Raw genomic sequence first — 14,059 nt, forward strand, 5'->3', positions numbered from 1 at the left:
CAGAAGTTGAGGGTGCCGAGGCACTCTTTTGTAAGTTGTTATTTGGAACGAACACTGTCACTGTAGGTTGTGTTTACCACAGTCCTTCGGCAGATCAGCCTGCATTGGTCTCGCTGTATGAATATATGCAACAATATGTTCAAAAATCCAGACTGATCCTTCTTGGGGACTTCAACCTACCAGATATAGATTGGCAAAGCATGTCGTACCGCTCACCGTGTTCTGAAACTCTTTTTGATATTATGTTTAGTTTTGACTTGTTCCAAGTTATCAACGAGCCTACACGTGTTCAAGGTAGTGCATCTAACATTCTTGACCTCATCTTCCTCAGCAATCACTTTGCGATCGATCAAACCAACTTAGCAGTCCTCGATGGCATATCTGATCATAAGCTAACATTGTGCACCACACCCATTCAAGCAACAGCAGCTCGTACTATCTCGAAAACTACTTACCCAGACTTCACAAACGCTGATGATTCAAGCATACTTAATTACCTAATTTCGGAGTACGAATCGTTTGAAGAACTCGCTAATTACCAAGGTACAAATATAGATACGCTGTGGGGAAGCTTCAAGGCCATTGTATCGCACTGCATCAAAAACTTTGTACCATTGAAGACCAAACGAACAAATACGCGTAACCCTTGGATAACACGCGATATCATTCATGGGAAACGCAAAGTAAAACGACTAAGGAAATCACTAAAATCAAAAAATGACTCTCAGGTAAAACATAAGCTCGCGAACGCCATCCGTGAAATGAAAGCAAAAATTATGGCAGCGAAAACAAACTACTTCTCAGTTACGCTTCCTAATTTTTTAAAACACTCCCCTGGAAAATTTTGGAAATACCTCAGCCCCAAAACACAAGAAGACACCTTCAATTGGCAAGGACAAAATCAAAATTTTGCAAATTCCTTAAATACATACTTCCAATCTGTGTTCACAGTTGACGATGGCTGCACACCGGAGAGTATTCAGCGCATTCAAACACCGCTAGACATGCCAACAATAACTGAGACAGGCGTGCTCAACCTACTATTATCAATAGACACAAAAAAAGCAAATGGTCCTGATAATATTCCAAACACTTTTTTGCAAAGATATGCTGAAGTCAACGCGAAATATTTACATTTATTGTTCAATAAATCTTTATCAACCTGTAGTCTAGCTAATGAATGGAAAATAGCGAAAGTTATTCCTATACGCAAAACAGGAAGCAAAGATGACGTTTCAAATTATAGACCAATATCACTAACGTGCACGGTAGGAAAATTATTGGAACACATCATACTAAAGCATATCACCAGTTATGTTAAGCAAGAAAACATTTTATCGCCTGTTCAACATGGATTTCGAAGGGGACTTTCAACTATCACCCAATTACTCGAACTAACACATGATTTGTTCCAGAGCATCGATAACCAAAAGCAAGTTGACTTGATTGCACTTGATTTCTCTAAGGCGTTTGACAGAGTGCGCCATAAAAAACTAATTAGCAAACTTAGATCAACTTTAGGTAACGGCCCTATTATCAACTGGATCGAGGACTACTTAACTAACCGATCTCAGTATGTTGTAGTTAACAATGAAATTTCTTCTACTGCACTCGTTACGTCGGGAGTACCCCAAGGGTGCGTCCTTGCTCCACTTTTATTTCTTATCTTCATTAATAATCTGCCCTCTAACATACAAGTTAAAATTAAACTTTTTGCCGATGACTGCATACTTTACAACGAAATTAACACTGTAAATGACCACGATGATTTAAACAGCGCCCTTCATGAAGTGGTTATATGGTGTCACAAATGGCAAATGGAATTGAACATTAAAAAAACAGCCTTCTTATGTGTAACCCATAAAAAACAAAGGTCCGAATATGTGTACAGCATCAATAACATACCGCTCACCCGAGTTCACGAACACAAATACCTTGGATTAATCATTTCACATGATCTATGATGGGAATCGCATATTACCAGTATAGTATCATCTGCTTTAAAACGATTGTTCTTCCTTAGAAGACGGCTTCGAGAAGCGCCACCGGAGACCAAACTGTTAGCATATAACACATTTATACGATCAGTTCTCGAATATGGAAACACGATTTGGTTTCCCTACACACAACAGCTCATTAACAAACTAGAAGGAGTACAGAGAAAGGCAATTAGATTTATCTTTAACAAATACAGGACCAGTGATTCACCATCCCAACTACTAAACCAAGCATGTATTCTTACTTAACAGAAACACGCCAGACTAGCACGACTAAAATTATTGTTCCAATTAGTTCATAACTCGTTAAACATAGATACTTCGTTATATATATCTGTAGACGAATCGAGACCATCCCGGCATAAGCACCCATTAACCCTTAGAGAGTACGCATTCCGAACCGACTGTTTCAGATATTCATTTTTTCCGCTTGCCATAAAAGATTGGAATAGTTTGAACCCCTCTATCACTACTAATACATCTTTGCAGAAATTTGTAACTCTGGTAGAAGAACAGTTGCGCGATAATTAAAATAGATAAATAAATAATAATTATACAAGTACAACAGACCGCTCGTATCACTGCATATAACAGCATCTGTATGAACATACTACTTACAATGTATAAAATCGCACCTATTTCTGTGAAATATACTCTTTCGTTATGTGTTTCATTTTCTGCTATCTGTGTTTTTTTTCCCATACTCATGTAATTACTTGCAAACAACAGTGTTCTTAATATATACCATTCCATTTGTATTCGCTATGTACCTTCTTACTATGTGCCCATCCTGTAAAAATCCCAATGGGATTGACAGTATCTGAAATAAATAAATATATAAATAAAATAAAATGTAACGACTATTCATAAGGCGGAGAGTTTCTCAGCATACGAGCTGGGAGTTAAGATATACTTCAGAGTCACGAATTCCGATTCACTGCTACCACCGCCTTGATAGAACACCAAATTTTCGTAAATCTATACAGTAGCGGCAGTTTTCTCTTCGAAACGACCTGCCGCCACAATGCATTCAGTGTAGCTGAGCTAGAGTGTGGGACTCAATATGCAGCCGTTGCGAGCACTCTTCCCTTGTACACTCTAGTCTTCACCCTGAAAGCGGCACTGGCCATTGAGGCACCTAGTTTGGAAGAACACACAGCACTTTGCCTTCTTTTTATTTTGGAGTGAGAGCTCCACTAAGCCATGTTTCACCAAGGTCATCGGGTGTTGCAGTTTGACCTTCAACAGGAGGAGTGCTGGAGGTGTGGCTATGACGTCAAACCACGACTCGCCGCAGCCAACACGCCGCTGCTCTGACGTATCTCCGACCGTGGTGCGCGCAAGGAGGATATAAAAAAACAGTTTTTTATAACCTCCTAGGGTGTGCCGACTGCCGCTTCACCGGATGTGGCCAGTGATTATGCACGTGACTCGGTGAGGCCGCTCTTGCATGCAGTTTCGCCATGGATGAGAGCGTGGCTGAAACAGCTGCGAGGCATTTCAAGAGTCTAAGCGTATGCAAGTGTAATGGAGCTTTCGCTCTAACTAGGTTTAGAAGAGTTAAACCACTGCCAATTTTTTTTTCATTTGATACCTCAAGGGCCCTTGGGTGAGGGCTTTACATGAGGGGTAAAGCCTATCTAGTCCTGTTCCCGTTTTCAAGCTGAACTCCATCTCACAAGTCAATCGCAGCACAGTGAATTCTTCAGCGATCTGAGCCAATCTGAACGGTGTGCACTGAAGAACGGATTCCTCCCCTTTCCTCACCCCCTTGACTGAACTCCATCCTTGGGCAGGAAGGAGCACCAGTGTCAAGCTGCTGCACGCAGGAGATCCTGCTGACTCGGCAAACGTCATGCTTACGAATGGTGGTGCACTGCTTCGCAGCTCAGGCCTCGTAGCGCTGTTCATTTTACCACTTCACCAGTGAATGAAACGCTCAGTGTACCCTGAACTACCTTTTTAATTACTGCAATAATCGTTTGCAAACAGTCACAACTAAATATTTGAAGGACTATATGTCAACTGTTTTCGTTGACCCGATTGAATGAGAGCGCTCTACCATACATAGTGCTGCAAAAAACTTGCAATATATAGTACACTTAGAATAAATTTGTTGCTCAGGCTATGCACCCTGTTAACCTTTGCTGGCAACTGTAGGATATGATGATGTAACATGCCAGAAAGTTGAGGTGGAAAGATCGAGGAGCATTCGCAAACTGTCAAAAGACAAAACGGCACCAGAGCCTGGCTGCCACTTGTGCTCTTCTTGCCCTTGCCTTATTCTACAATGTGCTGTCAGGCTGACTGAGCAGCGTTCCTGTGGAATGGGAAAGCAGACCCTGTGGTTGGAGTTGTATTACTTGCTCCACGTGCACTGTGGCTTCCCCATGGTGGAGTTTTCCTTCAGCGCAGTCAGTGAAGTCCCACACTGTGTTGATAACAGAGCAGGTGGCCATTGGGGTGCACAACTCATTGCGGTCCTTACTCTGGGAAAATGCTGAGGCAACTATCGTAGTTTATCTACTTGCGTATGTGGGGAACACAGATACTAACAGATCACCACAGCATGCCAACATGGTTGGCCACTCATCTTGCTCTGTGTGGCTGGTGTAAGAAGGCATTTTATGTGATGTCAGTCCCAATACGTTCTTTCATTCATCAGTTTTGCACTGGGGCACGCCACAGTAAGACATCTCAGTACATCTTTATTAATGCACAAGACGAACAGTTGGTTTTCATCCAACTGTAATGCCTACTTTGAAAAACACAGTGCTGTTTACTTGTTTCGAAGGGAACGGGCAGTGTAGTGCATTGGCGATGGACGTGATTGCGAAGTGCTGTTCTCGGGCATTCAGTGACTTTATTGCACGCGGAACAGAATGAATCAATACTTGTGCGGTGATAGAAAACACAACCTCCATGATAATGCCACAACTTGCTTGGAAAGTTGTACTTGAAGGCATATTATAATTCAGAAAAAGCACCTTGAATGACTATCCAAAAGCTAGTTGGCTAGATGCTTTCGGCTGATCACTAGTTGGCAAGAGAGAGAGAAAACTTTATTGCCAGGAAGATGGCGATATTCTTGGGTCACTTGAGCCGCTCCAGGTGGCTGGCAGTTTAAGTCTGTCAGTGACTTCCTGCGCTCTTGCCTTGGCCCGGGACTGAAAGTCCAGGTTTGGGCTGGCGAGAACAGCTTCCCATTTTTCAACCATGGGAGATGTGACTAGATCTGCCGGAGGTGGATCCCCCATGCAGTCCAAAATTATGTGGTCTAAGGTGGCAGGTTCGTCGCACAGCTGACAATACGAATTTACCAAATCGGGAAAGATATTGGAATAAGTCAACGTTTACTTTCATGTATGAGGCATCCCTTGTAAATGAGCTTCACAGGCAACAACGTTCGCAATGCAAAACATAGCTACAGAGAGGTGCCTTTCTGTATAAAAGGATACACCAAAACCCGGCTATTGAAAGGATGGGCATCCTGGCTGGCAAGACATAAAATGCAGGCATTTTGCCTTGGAGGTTTCGTGACAAGTTATCCGAGATAGAAAAGCAGCCGAGCTTGGAGCAGTAGCTTGGGCTCCCACTGAGTGCACTTTGTGCGGCGCATCAACAAACACATGTACAGAGCCAGAAAAACAAATACACTTGCATGTTTTGTGTTCTGGGTGTCTCCTGTTCACGTGCCTTTTGATTCACTACATTCAGCTATTTGGGATTGAGCTGCCTCTTACAGGCCCCATTTGCATCACACACAGTCACAGCCTGTAGGGACCCTGTTTACCAGCAGGCCCTAAAAAGTGTAGATAAAACTCTGACTGATCACAATAATGGTCCCAGGTTGTTTAGTTGGAAGAATTTATTGTTACAGATGATGCCACAGAACAGGACACACACATCTATACTTTAGCACATAAGAAATGCCTCAGCAGCCAGAATTTTTATAATGTAGGTGCCGGCACACTGGCTCATAATGGGCATCCATGCATCCACTTTAAATCTGCTGTCAGAGTCTTGCTCAGACAAAGCCGGTGCTTGGGCGTCCACTGCTGCCGCTCTACCGCCTCCTCCTCTGCTTCAAGCTTCCCACAAATCCAGCTGACCAGCCTCGAGCAGGGTGTACTGTGAAGGATGATCTCAGGGAGGGGTTCCTGCTGCTGGTGGTCGCTGCTCCACTCGGCCGTACTCTTCCACACACAGATGGCAGCTCCACAGGCCTGAAACACACACACACCACCCATGTTGGCTCAGGCATGGTGGGATCACGAACACTAAACCAACACACTGTATGCAGCAAGCTTCACATGGAGTTTGCATACTTACTGCCGTCACAGTACAGCTGAGGCTTACAGGCTAATGTTTGTACAAGACTGTCTCCTACCAGATAGACATCCTCAAGCAACTTGAACATCCATACGCAAAGGTGAAGCTCCTCAGCGAACAATACAATGGTTCACATTGCTGCCTTGAACAGTCATATTATGTGAACTCTCAAGCAAATCAAGCAGTCTACGCTCCATTTCCAACATAGCAGTCAACGCTGCCGAAGGTACAAAAGCAGTCCGCTGCAAAAAACAAGCAAAATGTATCCGTCCGCCTCGCGTTGTGGCTGAGTGGTAGGAAGTGCGCGCCTGTCTGTTAATTTTATGAGGGGCCATGGTTCGACTTCTCATTTTTTTTTTAAATTTTTCTTAAAAGAATTACTAGGTAGAAAGTCGAAATGCAAGCTATATATCATTGGCTGTTTTTCATCAAACTGTAATGCCTACTTTGAAAAACACAGTGGTGTTTACTTGTTTCGAAGGGAAAAGGCAGTGTAGTGCATTGGCGACGGACGTGATTGCGAAGTACTGTTCTCGGGCATTCAGTGACTTTTTTGCACGCGGCACACAGTGAGTCAATACTTGTGTGGTGATAGAAAAAGTGAATTTATAGATACCGGTGAGCATTTCCACAAAAAAAACAAAAACACTAGACTTCAAGTGAACCACTCAAGCATAAGGGAACAAATAACAAGTGTTCAACTCTTTATTAAAGGGCACTTTAAGTCTTAGTCTCTTGTATGCCATTTGTCCTGACAGTTTTGTAGAAGGTCAACACTTTAGAGCTCGCCCCTGTCATCTCGCCCACAGCTGCGAGAACTTCACGTAGAGTCTTCCCCAGGAAGCGCTCCCTTATGCTAGAGTACATGCTGACAATCACCCGCTTGCAGTCTTTCGAAATCTTTAGAGACTTCAGCTTGAAAAAGAGGCGAGCAAGAGATGTTTTTGCAGTTGCAGTGGGCGAAGAAAACAGGCGAGTAGGAGACAGCGACGCCATTTTCACAGACTCGAAAACCAAACGAAAACAAACGACAAACAATGGCAGACAACTGACCGGCCGGCCTAGCTGCGAAAACCTGATACAGGAGGAGCCGGAAATAACCAGAAAACTAAGGCGCTCTGTTTTGGAGAACATAAAAGAAAAAAGCAATCTTTCTTGCAAAATAAAACACTTTTATCAGTATACTACAATATCGACCAACATTTACTTTAATTTTAAGTTCATCACAAGTTTTACTTTCGACACACTACATTACGATGCAGACGAGGAGCGCGAACAGGCTCTGCAGTCTTGGCTGCATTGACTGCTATGTATGAAACGGAGTATACTTCAACCCAAGAAACATATTCTTGCAAAAAGTGAACCACCACTAACGAAAAACATCGACTTATACTCTCTTCACGTGCTCAAGAACCCAACAGAGGTTTCACCCAGTACTGTGTCGCCATGGGCAAAGAAGGGCATGCCCACGCCACAGTCGAAGGGTGAACAGAGTAGTACTTACCACCCACCAGTGTACTCAATCATACACTCTCTCCCCCATCTGCCCTGGGGTAGGACACTAGATGCAGTCCAGCCCCTCCCGAGCAGTGTGTGACCACTTACCTTCGGGCGGTTCAGACAGGGGTGGCTGGAGGCAGTACATGTGGTAGCCCCGGTCGCAGTCATCACAGAACAGCAGCTGGTCCTGCATGGATCGGTCACACGAACTTACACAGCTGTCCCCCTCCAACAGGGATCATGCACTCAACGGGAATGCGCAGCGTGCTTAATGGCCCCTGCAGCAAACACAAATCCACACAGACACAATGTGCAGGCAGCCAATCTCCTTTACCAGCGATGGACATTGCCCTCTGAATTGCCGATCCACGCCACGCAAGACGCGGCAGGTACCAATACCACGGCTGCCTCGTTGGGCCTGCTCAACCTAGCCTAGCACAAAAGACAGCGCCGCTGCTGTAAATATAAGCATTTGCAGCCAAAACTGGCAGACATACCAAGTGACATTCCAGTACTAACAACTCTGCCATGAGCTAGAAAAACAGGAACCAAGGAAAAGAAAAAAGACTCCATGCACATTACCATGTCACTGTATTCTTTTGAAAGACTATGAAAAGAAAGAATGAGGTTATAAGCTACAAAACATACCCAGTGTGAGAAAAAATTCACATTCCATCTTATCGTCGTCAGGAGTAGACAATCGTAAAATGCACTGTAGGAAAGGCGTTGTGCATTTCATGTACTGGCTCACAGATTGTGGTAGCTGCACGGGGTATTGGCCATGCCCTTAGATTGCTGAACACCCCCCCCCCCCCTCCACCCACTTCGACTTATGTTGGACGTTTTTTGGGTTGAACAGTTCAATTATATTTCAAGTAGACTTAATGCAGGTATAGCACATTTTTTTCATCCCACTACCATTCAGATGGCAAATTTCGAAATATCTGAATAACTTCGGCTTGAAGTTCGCCATAGTTTCCAGTTTTCCTTAGCCAGCAGAGAATGGACGCTAAATGCATATATCATGCCTAAGGGATTCAGTGTTTTGCACAACCAACTCTTATAGCCAGGCCCCTCCCTGAAATCTTGTGGTCACTGCCTGCATGAATAAATGTCACCACATAGCAAGATGATGTGATGCATTTTTACCAGCTGCATGACCAATGTGGCCCGGCCCATTCATTAGCCATGTGACCCACTAACAGTCAATGGGTCAAGTGACCCTTGATTACATGGCCTGCACATGACTGACTATGGTCTTGGCCCCCTTAAAGTTAATGCTGTATTTCCAGTGACACTATTCGAGTACCGCTCCAACCTTTTCCAGCAGACCAAAGTGTGTTTAAATTCCCTTCACACGTGGTTAAACAGACAGTGAGGACCATCTGCCCTGGTGCACGTTCCCTCTCTCAAGCAATCCCAGTGTCATCTCTACATTAGGGACTAATGGCCAGAAAGCACCATTTATACAGCTGGAAGCTGATATCATTTGCTATTCGAAATATCATGCTCGTTTTTAAACCAGGATCTTATCAGGCCACTGCAGCCATCTGGACAAATTCAGACAACTGACTTGGCTCTCATTTGTCCAGCTGTCGTCGATGTATGCCAGTCATGTTCCAACATCACAGAGGCGCCACTTCCCTCTGTGATAGCAGAGCTCGTAGCCATTGGCGACGGTGTGTCTACTTTAAGGGACCGCCTCTGTATTGTGTCCCCGACTCATTTTCTCCTACACACAAATTCCACACAAGCAGTTCAGGCTCTAAGGCGCATAGCCAGACCCCTGGATGTCATTGGCGATGTGTGGCACATTATGCAATCATAGCCACGCCCTCTCCGAGTTGTGCAGGCTCGACGCACTACACGCCATCATAGGGAAGCTGACAATTAGGGGTGCGCGAATATCCGAAATTTCGAATACGAATCGAATATGTTTGATATTCCATTCGTAGTCGAGAAATTGATATTTGAGAATTTCCGATTATTCGAAAATTCCTGAATACTTGCCAGCGATCGTATACTGTGCAGACTTTCATAAATTCGACCATGGCAATACCATAGTATCTGGGCAAATTAGCCGATGATGGAGTTAAAAATTCCAGGAAAACAATACAGAAGTCCTATTCCCTTCCTTCTGCGTCGTTTATCACGCGGACCGATCGCATTCCGATGCCGCTAGGCTTGACCTCGTGCGAAATTCCGCATGTTGGCTTTCCCACACTCCACACGTGCTGCGAACAACATGGCCGATGGCCGACGGGCGACTGCAACTGTCGGCCCGTGAATTCGCCGGTAGTCCAATCCCAGCTTCATGCGGCTTTTGGACGCGGACTGGTGCATTGCAGGTAATTTCCTTTTCCTTTTTAAAAACCGTCTCGCCGTTCCAACGCCAGTGTGTGTTCCCCGGCCGCTTACTTGCATTTGTGTTATCCTTCCAGCACTGCAAAAGCACATAAGGCCTTACTGCATCTTTGCATTTTCGGCAGGTTTTCTTTTTTTTCGGAAGGGCGGGTGAAGAATTTTATAAATCGAGGCCTTCAGTTGAACCAGGCATTTCTTCCGGTCCCCTGAAGTCGGAGTGAATGAGGTCTTACTAGCTATTTTTTGCTGCCAGTCTTGTCATTTTATGGGCTTGTTTTGCATGACTTCATTACATTTCGGATACTATTATGCTGTCTAATCAAGTAGTCTACATTTCTGTGCACATCATGTTTTCTTATATGGTACTGAGGCAATTTATTTTTGTCTATTTTAGTTGCAAAGACCATACACTATTTTGAAAAAAATAAGGGCAACAACATTGCTTGTTTATCATTCGCTGAAATTTCTTTTCTGTACAGAACAGATATTCGATTTGATATTTGAAGCCATTTTTTCTTCATATTCGTATTCGAAAATTTCCATATTCGCACACCCCTACTGACAATGCACGCCATCCACTGCAGTTTGGCGCATGATAGCCTCAGTAGCTTATGTGCCATAAAACCTAGCGCAAACCACTGCAGGTGATGTACCCATTGCCTACACTGAAACTGTACACAGGAGGTGCCGCAGTGTCTGAAAAAGAATTTCTCTGCCGATTCATGCATACTTTGATTCCATCGCGTGGATACAACCTTCCTGTCAGCTCAATTCGCAATGAAGAGGTGGCGTTGCTGCGCTGATGGTTGCGGTCAGGACCTCCTGGACACCGCAGACTCTTCTGACTTGCCCCTTCTGCCCCACTCCCAGTACAGAACTGACAGTAGACCACTACTCACTAACTTGGCCAAGACTTCGGACAGCACACAAGCACACCTTGGCAGCCAGGATTACCACCCTAGCCAACCACAAGACACAAGAATCTGGACACATGGGCCCAATACCGGGCCTTGATGGCATTTATAGCCAACACAGGTCTGCATATGCATACATAACTGTACTATGCTAAAGGACACGTGTGAAATTAAGAAAAAAAAATACTATGCCCTGGCTATAGTCTGCTCAAACCGCATAGGCTGTTGGAAGTGGCATGTCCCTCTCTTCAGCTCACAAGGTTAAACTGCTTGCTATGCCACCATAAATTGGAACATACAGTTGAACCCCACTACAGTAAAACCTCGTTAATTCGAACTCGAGGGGGACCGGAAAATTGTTCGAATTAAGCAGAGTTTGAATTAACGAGCGGGCGCTAAAAAAAGCGGCCATCACGCCCGGCAGCACGGGCCGAAGCTAAAACAGGCATATCTGAGATCGTTATCTCTTACTACGCGCTACTACACATTTGCGGCGGGCGATTGCGCGAATTAAAATCATAGAGCCCGAATGTCGAAGGAAATAAAGTTAATTTGTTTATGCGGTTGGAGCTAACATCAAAATGCACTCGCGTAAGCAGCAAGCTTAATGATTAAATATGACACTATGCTTCAAAAACATGTTTATTAACAGCAGATTGGCAAAGCATATCAAAGAGAAAAATAATCGGTGATGCGCATTTGTTTTCGTTTTCTTTGCCGTGACTCGACAAGCATCGTCTGCAACTTGCCCAACAGCTCCAACGCAGCGTCCGAATTATCATCGGCGGAGAAGTAGCGCGCAGCCAGATCGAGTGCTGACGCTGTTTCACATGCACTCGGGGGTGGCAATGGATCGTCGCCTCCGTCGGACTCGTCGTCGCTGTCAGCTGTGCTCGCCGCGCCGGAGTTGTGCGGCATCTGGTCACCGCAGGCCGCTTCAATAATCTCGGCATCGCTTAACGGCCCCGATGTCTCCACGCCGCTGTCAACGTCTACGAAGCTCTGGAAGTCAACACCCTCCGATAAAGCAGCGTAGGCAGGGTGCAGCGCGACGGAGTCATCACACTGAGCATCCAGCTCTGCCGTGCTGCAGGCTTCTGGGCCTTCAATGAAGCCGCACTTTCGATAACAGTGCGCAACTGTGTCCGCCTTGACAGCATTCCACGATGTTGCCAGCATGTGGCAGGCTCCGAGGAGATTGACGTCGTACGATTTGCCGCTGTCCACACACACAAGAATCCGCTCTAGGGGGTGGCGCCTGTACAGTGTTTTGAGGTTTTTAATAACCCCAAGGTCCATAGGCTGCAGCACAGCCGTAGTGTTTTTCGGCAGAAATGCCAGACGGATCGCCTTCAGTCCGCTGATGTCGCAATGGGCTGAACAGTTGTCAACGAACAACAGAACATTCCTGTTCTGTGCCGCGAACTTCCTGTCGAGTGTGCGCAGCCAATCCGTGAAAATTGCTCGCATCATCCACGACTTTCTGTTGAAAGTATAATCAACAGGGAGAGTTTTTAGCCCTTTAAAGCAGCGAGGCTTCGCTGCTTTGCCTATAACTAGCAAGCGGCACCGTTCCGTGCCAGTCGCGTTTGCGCACACCAACACCGTCACTCTTTCCTTGCTTCTCTTCCCGCCTGAACACGTGTCGCCTTTGTAACTGACAGTCTTGTTCGGCAGCAACTTAAAATAAAGCGCGGTTTCATCTACATTGAACACATCGCTGAGCGAGTAATCGGCAAGGTAGTCCTTTAGTTGACCTGCTGCAACGGCTTGCTCCGGAGCCACCGTTGCCACCGTGGCCGGAGCATAGGCGGCGCCCGCGGTAGGGTGGCTACCCGCGTGACCGCGCGTCAGCCAAAAATAGACAAGCCAATGCTTCGACGCTCCGGCAGCGAAAACCTGCTACGGCATGCACCGGAGGGCTGGTTCGGGCACCGAAATTCACGTCTCACCTCATGCGTGCTGGCTTTTTTTTCTCTCATCATTCTGCATTTTTTTTAATTTTCAGCGCATTGTATTTGCTACGAGGTGACTTCTATATGCGAGGAGCAATGCCAGCCATCGGCGCCTAGTTCGAATTAACCGACGTGGATACCGGCATATTCGAATTATCGGGACTTTTGACCCATTGAAATACACAGGGCTTTGCCGGGACCCGGCCGTCAGTTCGAATTAACCGGAAGTTCGAATTAAGCGATTTCGAATTAACGAGGTTTTACTGTACAACGAATGCCGCTTCAACGAAATATTTCAGATTCCCCATCCACTAGCCATAGAAAACAATGCATGCTAGTTCTCGCCACAATGAATTATCTTTTCGGTGCGTTTCCGCTTCAACAAAATTTTTGTTCAGTGGAGATGCGCTTAACATTCATTTTACAACAAAACAAGCATAACGTTCCCAGTCCGTATGTTCATGGTGTTTAATTTCACTGAAAACTTTTGCTGTAAATGATGTGTGCCCCATAGTGCATCGAACGCGAATAGGTGGCACCATTCGATATCGTCCGTCACATTGTACATCGTCCGTCATATTGTGCGATATCGTCCATCATATCGACAGAGAAGCGGAGCGGAGCCGGCCCGACGCAGTGCGACTGTCCAGTGTTTCATTTGTGTTAGTGTGCTAGACTCGATGCCAGCATGGCACTGCCGTGCAGAAAGCACAAGTTCCTTTCTTTGGAGGATAAAGCACGCATAATCCGAGAGGCCGTCAAGCGGGAGGAAGAAAGGTGACATCGCTGCGGATTTCGGCACCTCCAATAGCACGCTTTCTACCATTTTGAAGGCGAAAGACTCCATCACCGTAGCTCTTTCTTCGAGGACATCCGGCAAACGCAAGAAGTTGACACAAGCGGCACACGAGAATCTTAAAAAGGCGTCATTCCCATGGTTCCTCGACACGCGTGCGAAGAAAATGCCCATCAGTAGAAGCGTGCTGCAAGAAAAAGC

The 14,059-nt window shown here is 45.6% G+C and overlaps 1 protein-coding gene across 4 annotated transcripts in view; it reads right to left on the reverse strand.

The window, feature by feature from the left end:
• Nucleotides 1-5,847: 5,847 nt before the first annotated feature.
• Nucleotides 5,848-14,059, reverse strand: part of d4 (double PHD fingers d4) — a 74,573-nt gene continuing 66,361 nt past the window's right edge. For all 4 annotated transcript variants that reach the window (XM_077664754.1, XM_077664753.1, XM_077664756.1 and 1 more), the window contains 2 exons: nt 7,935-8,016; nt 5,848-6,223 (listed from right to left, as the gene is read on the reverse strand). In XM_077664754.1, the coding sequence (XP_077520880.1) occupies nt 6,144-6,223; nt 7,935-8,016 (162 nt within the window). In that variant the 3' untranslated portion in view covers nt 5,848-6,143. The remainder of the gene's footprint in view (nt 6,224-7,934; nt 8,017-14,059) is intronic.

The sequence above is a fragment of the Amblyomma americanum genome, chromosome 5 (assembly GCF_052857255.1).
Source record: "Amblyomma americanum isolate KBUSLIRL-KWMA chromosome 5, ASM5285725v1, whole genome shotgun sequence".
Lineage (NCBI taxonomy): Eukaryota > Metazoa > Arthropoda > Arachnida > Ixodida > Ixodidae > Amblyomma > Amblyomma americanum.